General features: G+C 39.0%; 1 protein-coding gene across 1 annotated transcript in view; it reads left to right on the top strand.

Moving 5' to 3' along the window:
• LOC121872943 (dehydrogenase/reductase SDR family member 7-like) overlaps positions 1-15,539 on the top strand; it is a gene marked incomplete in the record, with an annotated part of 131,071 nt that extends 115,532 nt beyond the window's left edge. Inside the window, 2 exon segments of the mRNA XM_042376084.1 lie at positions 8,377-8,537; positions 15,285-15,539. Of these exon segments, the coding sequence (XP_042232018.1) occupies positions 8,377-8,537; positions 15,285-15,381 (258 nt within the window).
• Positions 15,540-23,273: the final 7,734 nt, after the last annotated feature.

Raw genomic sequence — 23,273 nt, 5'->3', positions numbered from 1 at the left:
TTTACAATTTAATATTATATTTTTCAGTGTTAAGTGGTTGTATTTGGGGGCCTGGAACGGATTAATCCTATAACGAACGAATGCTATAACGAACAAGGTTCTAGAACCAATTAGATTCGTTATAGCATACCCCACTGTACTCAGTAGGTAATAAATAAAAAATAAACGGCTGCAGCTACACAACCCTCACTGCTGTGCGGTTTGTTTACTAATGGCAGTGGTGCAGCAGCGCCATCTATTGAGGCATTGCGAAAGGTTGTCTGCTGGTCTCAAAGCTCATGAATTTTTGTTTCTTCACACTTGAGTGTCTAGAACTTTGTTCATTCACTACCAGGCCTTCACTGGTGTCACAAGTCATTTTCATTCCTGCAAATTATCTTAGTTGTTTGTGGCACTAGCAACGCCATTTGTTCCTTCCCGCCCATGCACCGAGACAGCCAGAACTTTATCTCTTGGTGATCTCGTGCTCAGACTCTCATTTCGCGCCCTTGATATGGCAAGTGTTAAACCAGTAGGTGGTGGGGGTCAACCTGGTGTGAATGGAAACCCTCCTAAGCGCCCAGAACCGCCAAAGGCAAAAAGGAAGTACAGAGTTGGCAAGAAACATGCAAAATATAGCTTGGCTGACAAGGCAAAATTTTTTTTTTTTTATAAACTTTTTCTGTGTTGTTTTTAAGTATTTATTTAACTTTATGTGTTATTTTCGTTGGTTTATTAGGATGTTGCTTTATTACAGGTAGTAATTTGCCAAAAAAGTAGGGTAAATAAGGCAAAATTTAGCCAAACATCGAAAGTACCACTCAAATTAATTTTCTCCATAGGAAGTTGTATTTAAGTTTGAGCGATTTGAATTTCCCGAAGTTTTTACAGTCTAAATAGATGTCCAAATATGAGAGCCTACTGTAATATAGTGATTAATTTGAGTATAAACATCACATAGTTTAATTCAAGTTTCTAGCAGTCCATGGTGCTTTAGAGACACAGGAGGTGTATAATTAGAGGGTCAGAGGTGTATTGTTGAATTATTATTACCTAACCTTGGTTGGTCCAGCAAAATGGATAATCCGGCAAGGCTTTGGAACCAAGGGTGCCGGAAAATCGGTGGTGGACCTGTATTATTTATCTGTATGTGGTTTTTGTGTGTGTCTATAAACACACACACACACATATACAGTATACAGGTAAAAGAAATAATTGTCCTTAGAGGAAACACTTAAAGTGAATATACAGCTCCTCCCCGACTTACGACCTGCCTCAGTAGTATCAAAATTTTTTCAAATTACGTATTTTTGAGACCCAACTTCAGTACACAGACAAATTTTCGTTTGTAATTCACTTTAAAATGGCTAGCAAGCTTAAAAGTGAGAGTTTTGTGGTGCTGAGAAGAAAAAGTGACACCCATTTTAGATTGTCTATGTATTATTTAAGCATATAATACATATTCGACTTACGACCATTTCGACTTACGACCTGGATTTGGGTCCCTAACCCCGTCGTAAGTCGGGGAGGAGCTGTACAGTTCTTTGTACACAAATAAAAATGTAACCCCCCCTCCCCAGTCTGCAACTGTTATTTGCGGCCATTTTGAGACCTTAACCCCAGCGAATTTGGAGGGCTCCCTGTACAGGAAAATACAGGTAGTCCCCGACTTACGACTGCCTCAACTTACGTCCATCGGTACTTACAACCTGTTCTGACCATACGACCACGGCAGTCGTGACCAAAAATATTTTCAAATGACGCACGCATTTTCTATACCGAAACGTTTCCGTCCCGGGCAAGAGCGTGGCGTGGCTTGGGTCACCACGTGGTTACACTCACTCAGTACAGCGCTTAGTTGAAGTTTGACTATCGTATCCTATACTGATCGCGCTGTGAACTTTCGTTATCGTATTTAATTGACTTTATAATGACTGGAAAGCGTACAAGTGAGAGTGCTGGTGGTGCTCCAAAGAAAAGGAGACAGGCAATTACTTTTGAGATGAAGATAATAATGCAGCATGAGAATGGTAAAACAGTAGCAACAATCTCACGCGACCTAGGTTTCTCGCACTCGACCATATCCACTATTCTGAAGGACAAGGAATGTATTCATGATGTAGTAAAAGGAACAACAAGGTCCTATTCACGACATGGAAAAATTATTGGTGATATGGATAGAAGACCAGATACAGAAGCATGTACCCTTAAGCCTTCTAACCATACAGGCTAAAGCAAGAAGCCTGTTCCAAAGCCTGAAGCAGACAGGAGATGAATGTGATCAAACCTTTACAGGAATTCATGGGTGGTTTGATAGATTTAAAAAATGCTACAGTCTACACAATGTTAAGGTGAGTGGAGAGGCAGCTAGTGCTGATGTTGGTGCTGCCGAAGTTTTTAAGGAGGAGTTAGATGAAGTGATTGTGGAAGGGAATTATTTGCCTGAGCAAATATTCAATGTGGATGAGACTGGATTATTGTGGAAGCGCATGCCTGAACGGACATACATCCACAAAGAGGCGAAAACAATGCCAGGATTCAAGGCATTCAAGGACAGAATTACACTTCTGTTGGGGGGGAATGTTGCTGGTTTCAAGCTAAAGCCCTTCATGATCTATCATTCAGAGAACCCCATGGCTTATAAACATGTCAGCAAGCACACACTGCCCGTGTTTTATCGCAGTAATAAGAAAGCCTGGATGACCTTAGCACTGTTTGAGGATTGCTTCATGGCTTGTTTTATTCCACGAGCCAAGGAGTATTGTCTGCAACAACGGATTCCAGTCAAGATTTTGCTGATTTTGGATAATGCTCCGGGACACCCACCACACCTGGACTACATGCACCCTGATGTTAAGGTAATGTACATTCCACCTAACACTACCTCTGTCATCCATCCCATGGATCAAGGTGCTATTGCTGCCTTTAAAGCGTATTATTTACGTACGACCTTCGCTCAGGCGGTTGCTGCTACTGAAGGTGTGAAAACGCTCAGAGAGTTTTGGAAGGAGTACAACGTTTTGTCATGTATAAAGAACATTAGTGCAGCATGGGATCAGGTTACAAAACAGTGCATGAATGGAATATGGAAGAAAGTCCTGAAAAGATATGTGAACAGTTTTAGAGGATTTAATGAAACTGAAGTTATTTCGGATATTAGTAACAAGATAGTGGAGTTAGGTAAACAGCTTCAGTTAGAAATAGATAATGAAGATGTTGAACAGTTGGTTGAAAGTGTTGCAGAAGAGCTCAGTAACGAGGATCTTATTGAACTAGATGCACAGAAAATTGCAGAGGAAGAAGAGAGGCAAAATGTAGAAGAAGAACCTGCACCCCCAAAAAGTTTTCAGTGAAACAAATGGCAGAGGCATTTGCTACAATTAATAAGGAATGCAAATGTTTGATGGCATGGATCAAAATTATGAGCATTATGCCAAAGTTGAGAGAATGATCCAAGATGTACTTGCTTGCTACAGAGAAATTTATAATGAAAAGAAAAAACAAACTGCAGTCAAAATTGGACATTTATTTTAAGAAGTCCCCCAGTGCTGTCTCCTCACGCCCCACCAGTGCTGCCTCTCCACTCCCTCAAGATGATCCAATACCTTCAACCAGCAAGTTTCCACAGTCCATAAACCTGTCTGAAGAAAGCGACATTGATGACCCACCCAGCCCTGTCTCCTCTGCTTCTTACAGTTAATGTAGTCTCCATGTATAATTAGAAAATTATGGGGGCCCCGTGTGCATTCAGCTGACTACATTAAAGGTAAGTGCTCAGTCACACTGTATCTATTCCTCATTATTTATTACTTTTACTGTACGTACTGTACTTCATTGTCGATTTTTTATTAATTTTTTTTATTTTTTTTATCTATGTCGGACTTACGACCTGGATTTGGGTCCCTAACCCCGTTGTAAGTCTGGGAGCACCTGTACCTTATTATTCGGCTTGTCATTTAATTTTTATGCAAATTACTGATTATATACAGTGATATCTCCGTTTCGCCAGAACAATTGGTGCAGGGCACTTCTGAGAATGAGAGATTTCCGAGAAACGAGACTACAGGTAGTTCTGCTATAACGCGATAATTGTGTTCCTGTAAAATATCATGTTATAGAAAATCGCGTAATAGAAATAACAGGGCTTATGGAGGGTTAGGTGCAGATTACTCGAAATCGAAAAAATTTAGTAGTTAGCCTAACACAAAGGATAGCACAGTCTAAATAAATGTTACATCCATATCTAATAATGAAATCATACAGTAAATGTAACACTTTACTTGATGGGGGAGAAGGGTGATTTTGAGGTTGATAAAATTGAGCTTCTCTTCAAGTGTTATATCCTTTCTTTTACGATCATCACCGGGAATTCTATCACCAGAACGCTTCTTGATGATATTCTTCTTTACTATATTCACAGTTAATACTGTACCACAAAATTGGAGAAATAGTAAGCAAAAATCACGTTATAGCAAACAAGCGTTCGCGTTATACAAATATCGTTCCTAATTCATAAATCGCGTTAGAGCAAATTCGCGTTATCAAAACACGCGTTATAGCAGAACTCACTGTACCCTCAAAATCAGAAAAAATCCCTCATCCCGAATTTTCCGGGTAATGGAAAAATTTTCTTGGAAGTTCCAGAAATTGACCATTACATCATCTCTCTAACCCGGAAAAATATCCTTCATCCCCGGAATTTTCAAAAATTTTCCGGGTACTGTAATGGAAAAATTTTCTCGGAATTTACAGAAAATGCACCTGGTTTTCATCTCAAACCTAGAAAAAAAAAATCCCCCATCCCCGGAATTTTCCGGGTATTGGGAAAGTTTTCTCTGAATTTTCCGGAAAATGTGCCCCTCGGAAAATATTTCCCAAAGCTGGAATTTTCCGGAAAATTCCGGCTTTGGGAACACTTTAAAGTGAAAATTTCAATTCTGACGACCTATCAGAGAGTTTCGGGTTTGAGGGATTCCGGCTAATGGAGATATTACTATATGTATTTTTTCTATTGTATTGCAGTATTTAATATTTTATATTATTGATGATAAAACATACACCATAAGAGGCTGATCGTACGAGAATATATATTATTATACAATTATACAGTCATGCTCCGGTTGACATCCTAGATACGTTCTTGGAAATGTAATGTTAACCGAAATGGACGTTGTCCGAAATTACATAAACCTATGGGATTTATTCTAATGGGGATTCCAGGCACCCAACCCTAAGTTTCCCATTTTACGACCATTTAGACCCACTAAATATATATACTATACAGTCAACCCTCACTTTACGCGGTCCCACATTCCGCGTTTCCACGTTTACGCGGTGCCCTGCCAGAACCCAGGATGCTCACATTCCGCGGTGGGTGTACCCCTTTACACGGTGAAGTATAATTTTTTTTAATTTTGCTCATAAAATTCATACAAATTATCCGGCCAGAATATAATTTACATTGCTGATATTCTTACAATTTGATGATCATTTTGAATATAAACATCATAGATTTTGCATTAGACATACAAATTTTAGATATAATGTTTACTCTTGAGTAAATATGTTATCTTTAGTGCAAAATATATGATATTTATATTCAAAATATTCCTGGTCTTACAAGGAATCCAGCAATGTCAATTATATTATCCTAACTTTAGTCTGATTTATTATTTATTACTAAAAAGGTAAACAGTCTGGTATTCCCACACATTTATCTAGTAGGGACGTTGGTGGGGGGTGGGGGGGAGGGAGGGAGGGACCGGCGACCGACCATCTGTTACCGTGTGAAGAATATTTTTTTTTTTTATTAACTGAAGATTTTTATTTTAGCTCATAAAATTCATACAAATTACCCGGCCAGAATATAATTTACATTGCTGGAATTCTTACAATTTGGTGATCATTTTGAATATAAACATCATATATTTTGCATTAGACATAAAATTTTTAGATAAAATGTTTAATCTGAGTAAGTATGTTATCTTTTGTGAAAAATATATGACATTTATATTCAAAATATTCCTGGTCTTACAAGGAATCCAGCAATGTCAATTATATTATCCTAACTTTAGTTTGAGGTATTATTTATTACTATACCTGGTTTTCCCCCCAAAATTTCTCAGAGAGGGAAGAGCCGGCAGTGTAGTGTGAGAGGGGGAGGGAGTCGTGTCCATTATTTGAATGGACATTAACTTGGCGACTGTATTTCTCTATTTCTCTTAAGTATTAATTGTGTGCATGTACCATCATAAAATTAAGATGTTATTTTTACTACAACATAGTTATGTGTCGTCAAAAAGTGGAGTTTGGGGATGGGCCTGGACTCCATTTCAATTAATCCCATATGTTATGTTATTCACTTTACGCGTTTCTCGCTTTCCGCGGTACCCTCCGGGTTACATTAACCGCGTAAAGTGAGGGTTAACTGAAATGTCATGGTAAATATCATAAGCACACATAGGCATGGCTAGGTTTATTACAAAGTGATGAAAAGGATACTGTAAAGTGGGTAGTCCACAAAACATGTAGCTATGTCTCTCTCTATTTGAGTGCCCCGTCAAAGGAGTCCGTGTTCTCTCACTTCAGGACACCTGAGTCGTCCGTTTTCTCTTAATCTTAGAGTGCAGTGCACCAGAGACTTTGTTATTCCTTAGTAATGACAGAATTTGATATTGCAACCAAGGTTGCAATTGTTGAGGCAACTTAGGTATGTCTGATTACAATTGGAATACTCAAGATCCATTGTGAGTGATGTTTAAAGCTTCAACTGTCTTTATGGTTGGTAAAACTTGTCAAGTTTGTCAGTCTGAGTGGCATGTGTGAGGCCTTGTGTTTGTACAACCGCTAAATATATAAATATATAATGTAATGGTAATTATCAGAAACACACAGAGGCATGACTAGGTTTATTACAAAGTGATGAAAAATATACGATCAATACTGTACAGTAGGTAGTCCACAAAACATGTAGCCATGTCTCTTTATTTGAGTGCCCCGTCATAGGAGTCCGTTTTCTCTCATTTCAGGACGCCTGAGTGTCCGTTTTCTCTTAATCTTAGAGTGCAGTACACCAGAGACTTCGTTATTCCTTAGTAATGACACAGAATTTGAAATTGCAACCCCAATTGCAACTGGAGTTGCAATTGTTGAGGCAACTAGATATGTCTGATTACAGCAAATGTGTTATTGTCAATTTGTAGGTGAAAGATTTTATCCTCAATAGATGTAGGGTAACATTACACCTGGAGGCAAATGCCTAAGGAAGGAAGGATATTCCTTTAACACATAATATCTGGCCAGTATGGGGAGGATCATCGTGTCTCCGTCAGGGTGTCGTGGAGTGGTGGTCCAGCAGGCGTCACTTTTTTTTTTTAAGGCACGGACATATATGCGATCGGACGTTGTTCGGTTGGACGTTAACCGGCGCATGGCTGTATGTTGGTGGTGTGTGACTGCCTGGATCAGCTGTTGAGCTCATAATAGGGAATCTTTTCCACATATATTATTTTATATTTTCTTTATTTCTAAGTCACATTAGAGAGTTGAAATGATGTTAACACAATTTTTATAATTTTATTACATGTAACAATGGCACCATGCATCACCCTCTCCCTAACATCCCCCCTCACTCCCTAAGGCAGGGAGGGGAGCGATAAAGACTGTAGAAACCCTCACGAGCTTTAATGGAATACTGTATTTTAATTCAGCGACATATGACCTGAGCTGCTGCATCGCTAGGAATGTAACTACAGGTAGTTCTGCTATAACGCGATAATTGTGTTCTTGTAAAATATCGTGTTATAGAAAATCGCGTAATAGAAATAACAGGGCTTATGGAGAAAATAGGGTTAGGTGCAGTTTACTCGAAATCGAAAAAATTTAGTAGTTAGCCTAACACAAAGGATAGCACAGTCTAAATAAATGTTACATTCATATCTAATAATGAAATCATACAGTAAATTTAACACTTTACCTTGAAAAAATATGAAATGTAACTTGATGGGGGAGAAGGGTGATTTTGAGGTTGATAACATCAAGCTTCTCTTCAAGTGTTATATCCTTTCTTTTACGATAATCACCGGGAATTCTATCATCAGAATGCTTTTTGGAGATATTCTTCTTTACCATATTCACAGTTAATACCACAAAATTGGAGAAATAGTAAGCAAAAATCTCGTTATAGCAAACAAGCGATCGCGTTATACAAATATTGTTCCGAATTCATAAATCGCGTTAGAGCAAATTCGCGTTATCAAAACACGCGTTATAGCAGAACTCACTGTACCACAATCACTCCAGTCCAGTCCAATGTGTAGTGCATGATGCTTAACAGAAAGGTGCATAAAAGGTTGGTAAAGAAGTTCAAGAAGTTTGATTATATTTACTCTATTACAGCAATTTGGACAAGAGCGCATTGGCAAAAGAATGTCTGCTGAGCGCTGTGCTCATCTATATGCTGTGGCCATCGCAAATAGACTGACAGAAGCTTGGATGACTGGCCAACCAATCCTCACCATCATGCATTTGAACCACTATTTGCCATTTTTACTAAAAATGTAAGTACGTAATGCTTTGATACTGGACTCATATTAACTTTTTTGTTGGCAAGAGCATTGATCTGTCATTATATATTTTCTCATCACAAGCATACCAATTTCTTGTCTCTTAATAAATTTGTATAGATGTGACAACTGAACTAGGAACCCCTACAATGTTTCTTATTATGTTATCGTGCATGGTTTATATAATTTGTTTATTACTGTGCCCTTCACTATTTTGAAATTAGACTATACAAGATATATATTTCTCCTATATGTACGCCTGGCAATGGGAGCAGTAAGGGGAGTGAGTGATTGCGTTTGCTAGTTAGTGCGTCGGCTGCTGTTGTAACTTGTCGCTCCTCCCTGCCATATTTCATTGGATTTGCTGTTATTATTAGAGTTTACTAATACTTAAGTGCTTAATAGTGATAAATCATGGCATTGTAGCCAGGTTAGACTTGTCACTGTAACCACCATGCTACTGGGCTAAGCTGTGAGGTGTTATTGTTGTTTTCAACTCATAGTTTCGGTTTTCTGCTTCTCATTACCTTTCTTTCCCTTGCTTTTCTTTTTTTCCTGTTAACCCTTTCTGTGGATAATTCTATGATAGCACAGTACACCATCTTCAAATACTACTGACTTAACAGTTAAAATTGTAGGCACTGGAAAGCAACACCAGAAAATTATGATATTCTATATTATTGGTATATTAAGTATTGAACTGTACTCCAATTGTGAATTGTTAATCACCATATTTTATGTTACTTGGCTTCTTTAGGCTCCAATCATCATTGGATAGATGGAACAATGGTGGTCATATCTATATTGGTTCATCAAACGAATAGAAAATAGGACAAGAATAATGTATACAGAAAAGAGTAAGAGATGTAAGCAGTAAGACATTTGGTTTTGGTAAGCAATGGGCTAACCAAATGATTATGTCAGATTTTAATAATAATTGATTTCGGGATGATGACGTGAGTTTAGTGTAAGCCAAAACGATCAGCGAATCAGTCAACGTCTCCGTAATGTGTTGAAATAAATTGAGGTGAGCACGGTCTTCCCAGGGTACACACTCATAGACACATCTGCTATGATGGTTTAAGAACGACTCACTTCCTTCGACCTTGACCGGCAGGAGGCACACGTCTTGCTTCGATGTCGGCTTCGATTGGTTGGAACTCGCTGTTTAACTTCCCATTTTCTTTATATTTTATTACTTACGAAGCTCTGTACTGGATTCTCACTCTCCAATAACTATTAGCGTTCAATATCTGCATTTATTCAAATATTGTTTGTAACAAGATTTTACTGAATGAAAATAGTGTGTTACATAGCAAGCAACTTTCTTATTGGGCGAGAATATAAACCTGGGTTCTCATTGACTGATTATTCTCACAAAACATCTAAGGTAATAGTTTAACTTACATTACCATACTGAAACATACATCCCAGTTCAACATCTTTATTCTATATACAGTAATACCCTGCTTTACACGGTTTAACTTTCCGCGATTTCTCATTTACGCGGTACCTTGCCAGAACCAGACTTTCACTTTCCGCGGTGCATCTACTCATATACGCGGTGAAGTATAAAATTCATACAAATTACCCGGCAAGAATATAATTTACATTGCTGGAATTCTTACAATATGATGATCATTTTGAATATAAACATCATGGATTTTGCATTAGACATACAAATTTTAGATCTAATGCAATAATTTGGTTTACACAAAGCAAATATTTTATCCTTTGTGCAGAATATATGAAGTTTACATTCAAAATATTCCCTGACCTTCAAGGAATCCAGAAATGTCATTTATATTATCCTAACTTTAGTCTGAGTTATTATTTATGACTAAAAATGTAAATACAGTCGGCCCTTAACATACGCGGGGGTTACGTAACAGACATACCCGTGGATGTTAAAACTCCGCATATATGTGCCCCCCCCCCCCAAAAAAAAACCTGGTCCCCCATGTCCTTATTTACCGTATATACCTGTGTGTAGTTCAAGTTTTTAAGACCAAATTATTTGGCAAAAATTGGGGGTCGACCTCTAAACTGGTAATAGTTTCGTTAGGTTGAAAAATATTTACCAGTAACTACCAGTAAACAATGGAAACGATGCACCAACTCACCACCAGCTGTGAGTGTCGGTACAGTTGCCAGGGCAGACCTCTTGCGTCATCATAGCAAACCCAAAGTAGCCAAATCCATGGTATGGTAGCACAGGACGATGTAAAACAAAGTATTCATTTATTAAAGTTTATTTATAGATACTGTACATAAATTTTTGTTCATTACATTTGAAACATCAATCTTTGTTAATTAAATTTGAAACAAAAGAAAACTACGATACCGTATTTTCATTAAAATATTACATCACAAGTATATTTTACCTTAACTGTGACTGAATGAATATAGGTATTCTCAGAAATAAATATGGAAATATAATATTTTTGCTGGAATGACGTACTTATTACAGTGGAAAGACGAAAACAATGACTTTCGCTTTCTTTCGTTATTCAAAAGGTTTTACCGTAATCGCTTTTCGAATGGTTTTCAGTTAAAAAACTGTTGTACTCGTACTGTATTACAATAATATTCTATCCTATTATTAGCCTTATAATCCCACAACTGAAAACCATTCGAAAAGCGATTACGGTAACATCTTTTGAACGAAAGAAAGAGAAAGTCATTGCTTTCGTCACAATTTTATCCCACTTTCCACTGTAATACGTACATCATTTCAGCAAAAATATTACATTTCCATGTTCTCAGAAATAAATGGTAACTAAATGGTAGTTTTGTTGAAACATAATGTACAATGTTTAATATTAAAATGCAAAAATCGCTATAAAAACAATTAATACACCCGTAATGTACTGGCTGGCATCTCCACTCGTCCCTGCTCCTGCATCCAAGGTCACCATTCCTCCCAACTCGCTCCCTCCTCTACCTCCTCCACCTCCTCTGCCTCCTCCCCGTCACTACTGCCGACAATGAACACAAATGTTTTGTGAATAACTGCACCTCCACTTCCTATGTACATTACTGAACTGTACTGTGCTGTGCATTTTTACAAACAATGAACATGGCAAGAAAAGCTATTAAAAAAAAAAGCTATAAAAATTTCACTTTACTGTACAGTACCTATCCTCGGCGACAGGACGGGGGTCATCGGGCTCATCGTCACTCAATTCCATAACGGGTGGTGAAGTGGGGGCGACGGTGGATTCAGCTGCTTCCTCACTGCCGCCAGTGATTGATGGTGTTAAATCTCTCCTTCAGTGGTGTTTAATCTCTCCTTCGGTGATCAAAGAACATGGTGATGGGGAGTTGTCGTCTCTTTCTTTCATTTCTTCCATGATGTTTTTGTATGGAGCGAAAACGTCATCCATCCCTCGCATGAATTTCAGGGCACGCACCATGGAGGGGTCCATACTATAGGCCAGGTTTTTCAGTGCCTCAATATTCTTGGTCATCTCCCCCAACTTCTCCAACGTTATATCTTGGTGCTCTTCCTCATCCTCTTTCCCTTTCGCTTCCTCTTCCTTGCCTGAGTCTACTAACTCCTGTAGATCCTCCTCGGTCAGCTCAGTGTCGTGCTCTTCAATTAGCTCCCTAATCTCGTCCTCTGCCATGTCCTGGAAGCCTTCAGCAGCTACTTTCCTTGACAGTGCCAGGGTCTTTCTGAATATTTTCATTAAAATCCATCAAAATCATTTTCCTTGTCATTGTCTTAAGCACCAAACAGCTGCTCCCAGTCTTCTCCTTGAACAGGGCTAGAGGGTACGTGTTTTTCGAATCGTTTTCAATTAAAAAAATGTTACAGCGCATGTATATTTTACCTAAACTGTGCCTGAATGAATATATTCTCAGAAATAAATAGTAGTCTTGCTGAAACGTGATGTATTTCAATGTAAAATAGGATAAAATACATGACGAAAACAAAAGACTTTACCTAACCTTCCAATGTTCAAGAGATGTTACTCGTTTTTTTAATAGCTTTCGGTTAAAATACTGTTATATTACAATGATATTATATTCATACTTGCTTGATATACAGTTGGGTCTCACATTACGCGGTTAATGTAACCCGGAGGGTACCGCGGAAAGTGAGGAAAGCGTAAAGTGAACAACATAACATATGGGATTAATTGAAATGGAGTCCAGGCCGATCCCCAAACTCCACTTTTTGACGACACACAACTATGTTGTAGTAAAAATATTATCTTAACTTTATGATGGCATGCACACACAATTAATAATTAAGAGAAATATCAATAATATTAGGTTTTTTAACACTTACATTAGTAGAAAAGATGGCTGGGCACACGGGGATGGGGGGTTGGTTCCGAGGCAGAGGGCAGATTATTGGCCCTCACCTGTATCACTGGTATCAATTGTATCACTATCCACCACAGAGGCTTGCAGGGCCTCTTTGTTAAACCCCTCAAAGTCCATATAAGTCCATATCCTCACTATAATTATCACTATCACTGACTTGGGCCGGTTGTGGTGGGTGGCGGGTAAAGAACTCGGTAATGTTTTGATGACTGGGCGACCTTGTGCGCACCATTTTCGCGCCTCTTACACAACATGGCGGATGGCGGGAGGTTTGGATCCAAAAATGGCGCGGCTTGCCAGCCGCTCTCCGCGTAATGGGGTTCACGACCGCGGAATGTGAGCATGTTAGGTTCTGGCAAGGCACCGCGTTAACGGTGAAACGCGGAATGCGGGACCGCGTAATGTGAGGATTGACTGTACTACATTCACGGAAATGTAATATTTTTGCTGAAATGACGTACGTATTACAGTGGAAAGTGACGAAAACAGTGACTTTCGCTTTCTTTCGTTCAAAAGATGTTACCGTAATCGCTTTTTGAATGGTTTTCAGTTAAAAAACTGTTGCATCACAAGTGAATTAGGATAGAATATTATTGTAATACAACAGTTTTTTAACTGAAAACCATTCGAAAAGCGATTATGGTAACATCTTTTGAACGAAAGAAAGCGAGTCATTGCTTTCGTCACTTTCCACTGTAATACGTACGTCATTTCAGCAAAATATTACATTTCCATATTCTCAGAAATAAATAGTAGTTTTGCTGAAACGTAATGCATTTCAATGTAAATTAGGATAAACTACATGAAAACAAAAGACTTCACCTAGCCTTCTGATGTTCAAGATATGTTACTCGTTTTTTTAGTAGTTTTCGGTTAAAATAATCTTATATTAGTGATATTCTATTCATACTGTACTTGATATAATACATTCACAGAAATGTAATATTTTTGCAACTACAATGCTGATGTTAACACAAGCGTGGTTACAGCGAGACTGACTGAGTGAGGGAGAGCTATGCGTGTGTGTGTGTGTGTGTGTGTGTGTGTGAGGTTGCGGGAGCGGGCGGTGTCCCGTGTTCGGTGCCGCGCGCGAGTTGAATGGAGCGCGATTTGAATGTACTTCAATTACTTCAATGTACAGAATATTCCTCCAGCGGGGCAATACGCGTATTTGCAAATCCGTGTATTATAAACCCGCGTATGTTAAGGGCCGACTGTATACTATTTTCTCCCAATCGCTTCTCTGGTAGGGAGGGAGGGAGGGAGGGAGGGACCGATTCAGCTAGGGCGGAGTATTTTGATTGACAGATAGTGTCCTTGAAGAATATTTCTTTGTTTATTTACTGAAGATATATGTTTTAGCTCATAAAATTCATACAAATTACCCGGCCAGAATATAATTTACATTGCTGGAATTCTTACAATACGATGATCATCTTGAATATAAACATCATGGATTTTGCATTAGACATACAAATTTTAGATCTAAAGTAATAATTTGGTTTACACAAAGCAAATATTTTATCTTTTGTGCAAAATATATGAAGTTTACATTAAAATATTCCCTGACCTGCAAGGAATCCAGAAATGTCAATTATATTATCCTAACTTTAGTCTGAGGTATTATTTATTACTAAACGTTAAAATCTAGAGTTTTCACCCAAACATTAATCAGAGAGGTAGGAGCTAGTGAGCTGGGAAGAGGGGGGGGGGGGATTTGAGTCCATTATTTGAATGGACATTAACCTGGCGACTGTATTTCTCTTAAATATTAATTGTGTGAGCATACCATCATAAAATTTAGATGTTATTTTTACTACAACATAGGTATTGTGTCAGGAAAAAGTGGAGTTTGGGGGTCGGGCCAGTCTCTATTGGAATTAATCCCATATGTTCTGTTGTTCACTTTCCGCGGTACCCTGTGGGTTCAATTGACCGCGTAAATAGGGGTACTACTGTTATATGTATTTTTTAATTACTTTCGCCATATTTTCAAATTTTCATCTATCATCAGTACCTTGATGTCGTGACATAAACGGTTGAGCCAACTCGTCATTTACATACACTCATGTTTACTCAGTAATTGTTAATATACCGAGATTTGCATCTCAGTGACTTTTATTTATAATTTACGCCCATGTTTAATGATTTTAGCTTTATTTCATTTAGATAATGTGTGGAAAGGACATGGTCATTTTCAACAAACAGGCAAGTCGGTGATTGCAGTCAAGATGATAAATTCTTGATCCTTTCCTTGCCCATAATAGTTTTCTTCTTTCGTATGCTTTGTTCCCCACCATTAATACTCCTTTCTTTTTCTTATTATGCCCTTACCTTCCCATCATATTCCATTTTACCATATCTTCCATGTACTTAATATCTTATAATTGGTGATGTGTTTTTCAGGGCCATGAAGCGCATTCCACTGAAATTCATAATGAAATTACGAGATGGCCAAGATACTTCTGTGGCAGTCACTGGTGTGGACAAGAAACATTTGTAGATGAGGAGAACATAAGTTCCACTACCTGGAGGCTCACCAGTGTTCATTGAATTACAAAATGATAAGCTTCAGCCGAGACAAAGTGTCCATTATGTATTACATTTAGATCACAAAATGTGGCTCGTGTGTACATATTTTACAATACATTTTTAAATCTATCTTACTATATTTCTGATACCTTATTCTAATTTAAAATTCCCTTTGGGAAATTAGTCATGACATTAACCTCCAGGTCTACTTACTATCACAGCATACATTCTTAAACCGATTCGGTGTTTTCACATGACTATTCCCATTTACACGCCACCACTTTCCCTTTCTTGAAATATGGTTGATATCTCATTTTTCTGGTCCATATGACCTCACTCCTGTACTCTATCTCTAAAATTCTATACAGTCAACCCTCGCTTTACGCGTTTCCACGTTTACGCAGTACCCTGCCGAACACGGAATGCTCACTTTCCGCGGTGTGTGTACCCCTTTACGTGGAGAGCAGCTGGCGGTCCTCTCGCGCCGCGCCATTTTTGGATCCAAACCTCCCGCCCTCTGCCATGTTGTGTAAGCGGCGCGAGTAAGTTGCGCAGTGTATGTCTTTGTTGCGTTATCGGTGACGTCATATGACGTAGCGGACTGTGATTGGGCAAAGCATCCTTACCTCCCTACTTGCTAGCTGTGATTGGTTTAATGTAGTACTATGACTTGCCCCGCCGCGGGAGCGTTCAAGCCCCTTGACCTACCGCGTCAGTTACACCCCTCCTGGCTACACCGTGTATATCGGTATCCATTGTTCCATAAGATTGGCTTCCACCGGACCACCACCACCACCACAAAGAAACCTTGCATTACCTGGACCCAGCCGCCCTAAGCCAAAGAAGACAAGACGTTCCTTAAGCTACGAAATTAAATATAAGATCATAAAAGAGTTGGAAAAAGGAACAAGACAGGTTGATCTCGCGCGCCAGCATGGTGTTAACGAATCAACTATCAGGACAATTAAGAAGGATGCAGCCAAGATAAAGGAGCACATGAACATCACAAAGTCTACAGGTGCTTCTATGATCAAGTATTTCCACAACCAGGTGCTTCTCAAGACGGAAAAATTACTTGTGAGCTACTTGGTGCGTCAGGCGCGACGGAAAATGGCGGTGGACACGCACTCTGTTAAGGAGTATGCACGTGAACTGTATGCTGCAGTGTCACGAAAGATGGGAATTACAGAGCCCAAACCCTTTAATGCTTCCTCTGGGTGGTTACAGAGGTTTAAGAAGAGGAACAAAATCACCAATATCAACATTGGTGGTGAAGAAGCTAGTGCTGACCATGTTGCGGCTAGGGAATTTCCTCCGTTTTTACGTGAGATTATGGAGGAAGGACAGTACACCGACGACCAGGTGTTTAACATGGACGAATCTGGTCTTTTTTGGAAAAAGCAACCTTCCAAGACCTTCGTTGTGAAGAATGCCAGCAAGTGTCGGGGCCGGAAGTTGCAGAAGGAGCGCATCACCGTCCTGTTTACCACCAATGCCTCCGGTACCTGTAAGCTCAAGTTATCGGTGATCCACACAGCACGCAAGCCGCACTCCTACAAAGAGCATGGACATGACCAAGCTAAATGTCCACTGGCTGACCGCACGTAAGGCGTGGATGTTCTCTACTCTGTCCCTCTCCTGGTTTGATGACTGTTTCGTTCCCGATGTGAAGAAATTCTGTGAGCAACAGAATGTGCCATTCAAGATTTTGTTGCTGCTTGACAACGCACCAGGACACTCGCCCCTACTATTAGATCGTTACCCCAATGTAAAAGTGGTCTTCCTTCCTCCCAACACTACGTCTATAATACAGCCCATGGACCAAGAATTGATCTGTAATGTAAAAGCTGCATTCTTTGCTAAAAAATTCAAGCTCCTGAACGACAACACCAACACCATAGAAGAGTTGCGTAACCTGAGTGACACCAACACTGATAGCAAGAGCGAAGACGACGAGGATCAACAGTTGGCAGAGCAAGAAGTACTTTTGAAACAATTCTGGAGAACATTCAACGTCAAGAAAGCTGTGGATTTCTTGGTGGAGGCATGGGATCAGCTGTCTGTAGCAACTGTTCGTCACGCATGGAGACATGTGTTGCAAGGTATTCCGGGTGTTAGGCAGAGTAAATCTGTGACTGGTGAGGTTCAGACTGTTGCAGTAGCAGTGGACCTTGCTAGAGAAGCTGCGCAGAGTGTTACAGCTGCAGGCTTCTCCGAGACCACCAACGACGACATCCTGGAGGTGATAAGGGATCCTGATGTGACTACCGACGAGATGGTAGATGATGATGACGTCAGTGAAGAGGCAGGTGGTGCGTCATCCCAAGAAGAACGCCGCTTATCCCATAGTAATGTAAAGGGTGCCATCGAGTGTATTGAGAAAGTCAAGCTCCTCCTTTCCGACGACCCTGACGCTAACAGGTATGAAATCTTCACTACCCAGCTGTTGCAGACTATGGAGCCCTACATCAAGGTTTATCACGACAACATAAACACCAGCCGTCAGCAAAGCATAACAGAGTTCTTCGCCCGCAACCCACCACAGCCAGCCCAAGCCAGTGATAGTGACAGAGACAGTGATGATGACTTTGAGGGATTTGTCAGGGAGGCACTAGTAAGTGTGGATGACACCGATGAAGACTCACCTGAGGGCCAGTAGCCTGCCCTCTGCCTCGGAACCAGCCTCCATTCCCCTACGCCGACCCATCTCTTCTACTAACGTAAGTGTTAACCCCAACCTTGTTTTTTTCTAACCTAACCTTCAGTTTATTATTCTCTTATTGATTGTTCCCTTCTATATTATGTGTGGGTGAATACCATCATAAAGTTAAGATGTTATTTTTAGTAAAACGTACGTATTGTGTCGGGAAAAAGTGGAGTTTGGGGGTCAGCCCGGTCTCTATTTCAATTAATCCCATATGTTATGTTGTTCACTTTACGCGGGCCGCCGTGGGTTGAATTAACCGCGTAAAGTGAGGTCTACCGTAACTGTTTTCTTATCTATGCAGTCTACTGTATATTCTAACCACTCATTGTATTTCTAACAAATTAAATATCCCCACAACTCTTGCCTTCTCACCCATCTCACATTTTTTAGGTATTTTATTGTCACTAATCCCATCTCATCTATAACACCACTTGCAATCACAAATAATATACTTCACTTACCTAAATTCAAGACTAGCTCTTCATCCTACATCAACATTTGATCCCTGTTACCAGTACTGTACTTATCAAGTGTAGTATACTGCTCCATTCTGGGGGTCACTAACTTAAGGATAACTTAAATCTACTCTAACTTAAGGTCACACCAGACCCCTGACAGTATGTAGCTTGTTTTTGGTAGCTGGCAGAGCATTGGGTTTGGTTTTCGCGGGACCGCCAAATCGAGAGGGAATGGAAGGGTGGAACATCAATCATGACTTAACTACCGTGATATCTCGGCTTATAAGATGGAATTTAAACATTAAAAAATCTGCCTAAAGTTAGGGTCAGTTTTAATCACCAGAATAAATTTCTTACCTCTAAATATTGTGGTTTAGTGCCAGATGGATGGTTTCACCAAGCCACTCCACAAAGTCACCACTAATTATTTTATACTGAAACTTACGTTTGGCAAGCTGGATTCAAATTAAGATTACCGGTATATTAAAATAATAAAAATGTATTATAAACCTGTCTAACATACCGTAAAAGAGAATTATACCCCTGTAATAAACACAGCTATCATCACACACCCCTCCCCACGGCCCCCCCCCCATTTGCCAGTGAGGAGACAAGAAAGGGAAAGTGACCGCGAGATTGGGCTATTTTTAGCCGTTGAGGTGGTCAGTAATGCATATCGGTATATTTACTGATAATAATACTTATCTCCTATAAATAATTAATTTAAAATTAATTTTTTTACAAAGAATATTCAGTAAATGATTGCATTAATTCTTGAAATTACCGACAGTTAAATACAGACGCTTAAGTGACGTCACTAGTGTTTACACTACACCAGCCGGTAACATTTGATGCCATTACTTGAAGTGAATTGGCCTTATTTTAAGTATATAACCATAAATAAATACAAAAATTAAAAAAAAAGATCAAAAGTGAGAACTAATATACTGTATGTATGTTGTGTTGTCAAAGTAAGCGGAACAATTGAAACTGCAATTGTGTGTAAATGAGGCAGAAAGTCAGGTCAGCAACCTGGGACTTGGTCACAATTTTCGTGAAGCCATGTGGCAGCAGGGTCTACCATTAGACAACACATTATGCTTCCAATATCTTCCCCGGCGGTAGTATCTACCTGTTTGGTAGCTGCCTACTACCTACACAATTTTTAGTAATATTACTTTGATACATGATAAATTAGACAAACAATGAAAATAAACATCAAATTTAATTACCAAGACGCTTCCCATTGGCAGCTGTAAGAGGGGGAGATGGGCTATTTTTATCCCATCTTTGTGTCTGAAGTGGCCAGGAATACCATATATTTACTGATCATAATACTTATCTCCTATAAATAATTAATTTAAAATTATTATTTTTTACATAGAATATTCAGTAAATGACTCTTTTAATTCTTGAAACTACCGACAGTGGTAAATTTAGGATGGCAATGATGAAGAAGAAGTCAGGTCATCTGATTCGGAGTTTGATTCTTAATGATTACCATATATGTGTAAGGTGACCACGTCAGGTCATGTTATCTATCCCCAAACGTGATACCCCTTCTCTCATTTGCCTTGTCCAGTTGTTGAGTTATCACTCCATAAGCAATAGCACTCTCTCCATGTGAACACTCCGGTATATTAATATCCAGCTACCATAAAACCTCACCATGGCTCCAATTGTTAAACGCAGGAGATATGAAGCTTGTTTTAAGCTGAAAGTGATAGCATATGCCCAGTCACACAACAATTGTGCTGCTTCAAGAGAATACGGTGTAACTGAGAAGATGGTGCGGGATTGGAATTCAAAGGAACACTTGCTACGAAGTATGCCCAGGAATAAATGTGCAATGAGAAGAGGCACTGCACACTGGCCGATTCTAGAGAAGCACGCAGTAGACATGGTCCATGAGCAGCGTCAAAATGGATATATTGTATCAAGTAAACATGATACGTATTTGGGCACTAAGTGGGCAAAACAAAATCAAGAGCACAGCAAAGACTTCAAAGCCACGGCTTCATGGTGTAGTCGTTTTATGGAAAGAAGCAATCTGGTACTGAGGCAGAAGACAAAAATAGCACAAAAATTACCAGCAGATCTTAACTGTAAAGTTGTTAATTTCCATCGCTACATTATACAACAACGTAAGAAACATTGTTATCCATTAAGCAACATCGGGAACATGGATGAAACACCTATGAACTTCGACATGGTCGGTAATCATACTGTTGATACAAAGGGTGCAAAAACAGTGTTAGTGAAAACAACAGGACACGAAAAGACACGGTTTACAGTAGTACTTTCATGCATGGCAGACGGAACCAAGTTGAACCCAATGCTAATTCTCAAGAGAAAAACAATGCCCAAAATCAAGTTCCCGGCTGGAGTTTTTGTTCACGCCAACGAGAAAGGGTGGATGGACGAACAAGGAATAAAGTTATGGATTGATCATATATGGTGTAGGCGACCTGGTGGCTTTCGAAAACAGCGTAGCCTCTTAGTATGGGATATGTTCGCGAGTCATTTAACAGAGGGAACAAAAACTAGCATGGCGAGGAACAACAGTGACATTGCAGTTATTCCTGGTGGATTAACTTCAGTTGTACAACCACTTGATGTTTGTCTAAACAAACCATTCAAGGACCGCGTTCGTAAACAATGGAACAAGTGGATGATCAGCGGCAAAAAGTCTTACACGAAAGGTGGGAATACGCGTGCTCCAGAACTGGATGTACTGTGTGATTTTGTTATCAAGGCATGGAATGATATTAATGTGGAAACAGTTATCAAGTCTTTTAAAAAGTGCAGAATATCTAATTCAATGGATGGTATGGAGGATGATATGTTGTGGGAGGACTAGGATGAAACGGAAGCCGAAGCCACGTCATCTGATTTGGAGTTTGATCTTTATGATGAAGCAGCCATAAATGTATCGCAGGATGTACTTGAAGAACTTATGATATCGGATGTTGATGATGTGGATTTTGAAGGTTTTTAATACATGATGACGTCAGCAATAATCATGTGCTAATAACATTTTTAACTTGTCGGGTAATTTGCTTTTAAAATATTGTGAATTGGTAAATTAAATGTGTGCATGTGTATATATGTATACATACAGTATATATAAATATGTTTGTGTAATAAATGTATGTAAGTACGTAATATTTTTTCACTCAAATCCTAATGAAACACTACTGGAGAACATTCCTTTGTTGCAAAACAAGTTTATAAATTAAAGAAAATAATTACAGTGTGTTTAATATATTACAGTATATTATAAATAAATAAATAAACAAATAATTCGGTAAATCTATTTCAAGTAAATGAAAAATAAGCAAACAAATGTTATTTACCAAGACGCTTCCCTCTGGCTCAGGGTGAGATGGAGGGTACCTACGTAGATAAGAAGGCTATTTATAGCCCGTCTTTGTGTCTGAAGTGGCCAGTACCCTAATGCACCATAAATAATTCATTTAACATTTATTTTGTGTACATAGAATATTTAGTACACGACCTTGGCTTCTCTCACTCGACAATATCAACAATTTTGAAGGACAAGGCAGAGGCATTTGCTACTATTAATAAGGGGATGCAAATGTAATGAATCAAAATGTTGAGCATTTTGCAAAGTTGACAGACTGATCCAAGATGCACTTGCTTGCTACAGGGAGATTTACAATGAAAAGAAAAGGCAAACTGTGCAGTCTAAATTGGACATATATTTTAAGAAGTCCCACCACTGCTGCCTCTTCGCTCCCAAAAGATGATCCAATATCTTCAACAAGCAAGTATGTTAGCCTGTCTGAAGAAAGCGAAATTGATGACCCACCCAGCCCTGTCTCCTCCTCTGCTTCATCCAATTAATGTAGTCTCCATGTTTAATTAAAAAATTATTGAGGCCCTGTGTGCATTCAGCTGACTACATTAAAGGTAAGTGCACAGTAACACTGTATTCATTTTTCATTATTGATTACTCTTACTGTACCGTATTTCATTTTAGAATTTCTATGTATTATTTTCGCATTTTCGACTTATGATCTGGTCGTCGGGACGGAACCCCGTCATAAGTCGAGGAGCGACTGTATATATAATGAGAAAAAAAAAAAAACGCGAATGGTCAAAACCGGAAATAAAAAACCCCGCGAAAAACATGGGATTACTGTATTTTCATCTGATACTTGCAGTAGCTATGTCTACTAATCGTTCACAGACGTAAATAGTATGACCTTCAAACACGGTCTACACTAATCCCTTATAGTACACTAGTCCGTATCAATTGGACCTTCCCAATCATTCTATGGACACCTTTCGTTCTCCTTAATGCTACAAGTACATACACTTAATATTATATGACCGTACCTTGGTACAATTCGTATAAAACAACATACAGTAGGTGAATTATCTTTTACCAACGTTTCCTGTGACTCTACAAGCGCGGTGGATTTGAATGTTATGTAGCGTAATATGAATTAAAGAGATATTAAGGATGACAATGATGTGTGCAGTACATATTATGTGGAATAATATGCAAAAGCAGTTTGCAAATACAGTAAAACAGTGCAGTAAATTTCTCAAAAAATCATAAGGAGACAAACTTTTCATACTTGGGTCTCCGTTAACATATACAGCTCCTCCTTGACTTACGACCTACGACCGCCGCAATCATATAAAATATTTTTCAAATTACGTATTTTC

The sequence above is a fragment of the Homarus americanus genome, unplaced genomic scaffold (assembly GCF_018991925.1).
Source record: "Homarus americanus isolate GMGI-L3 unplaced genomic scaffold, GMGI_Hamer_2.0 scaffold11022, whole genome shotgun sequence".
NCBI classification, from domain to species: domain Eukaryota; kingdom Metazoa; phylum Arthropoda; class Malacostraca; order Decapoda; family Nephropidae; genus Homarus; species Homarus americanus.
The sequence above is the reverse complement of the archived record's forward strand: the minus strand, read 5'-3'. Positions and strand labels throughout refer to the sequence as shown.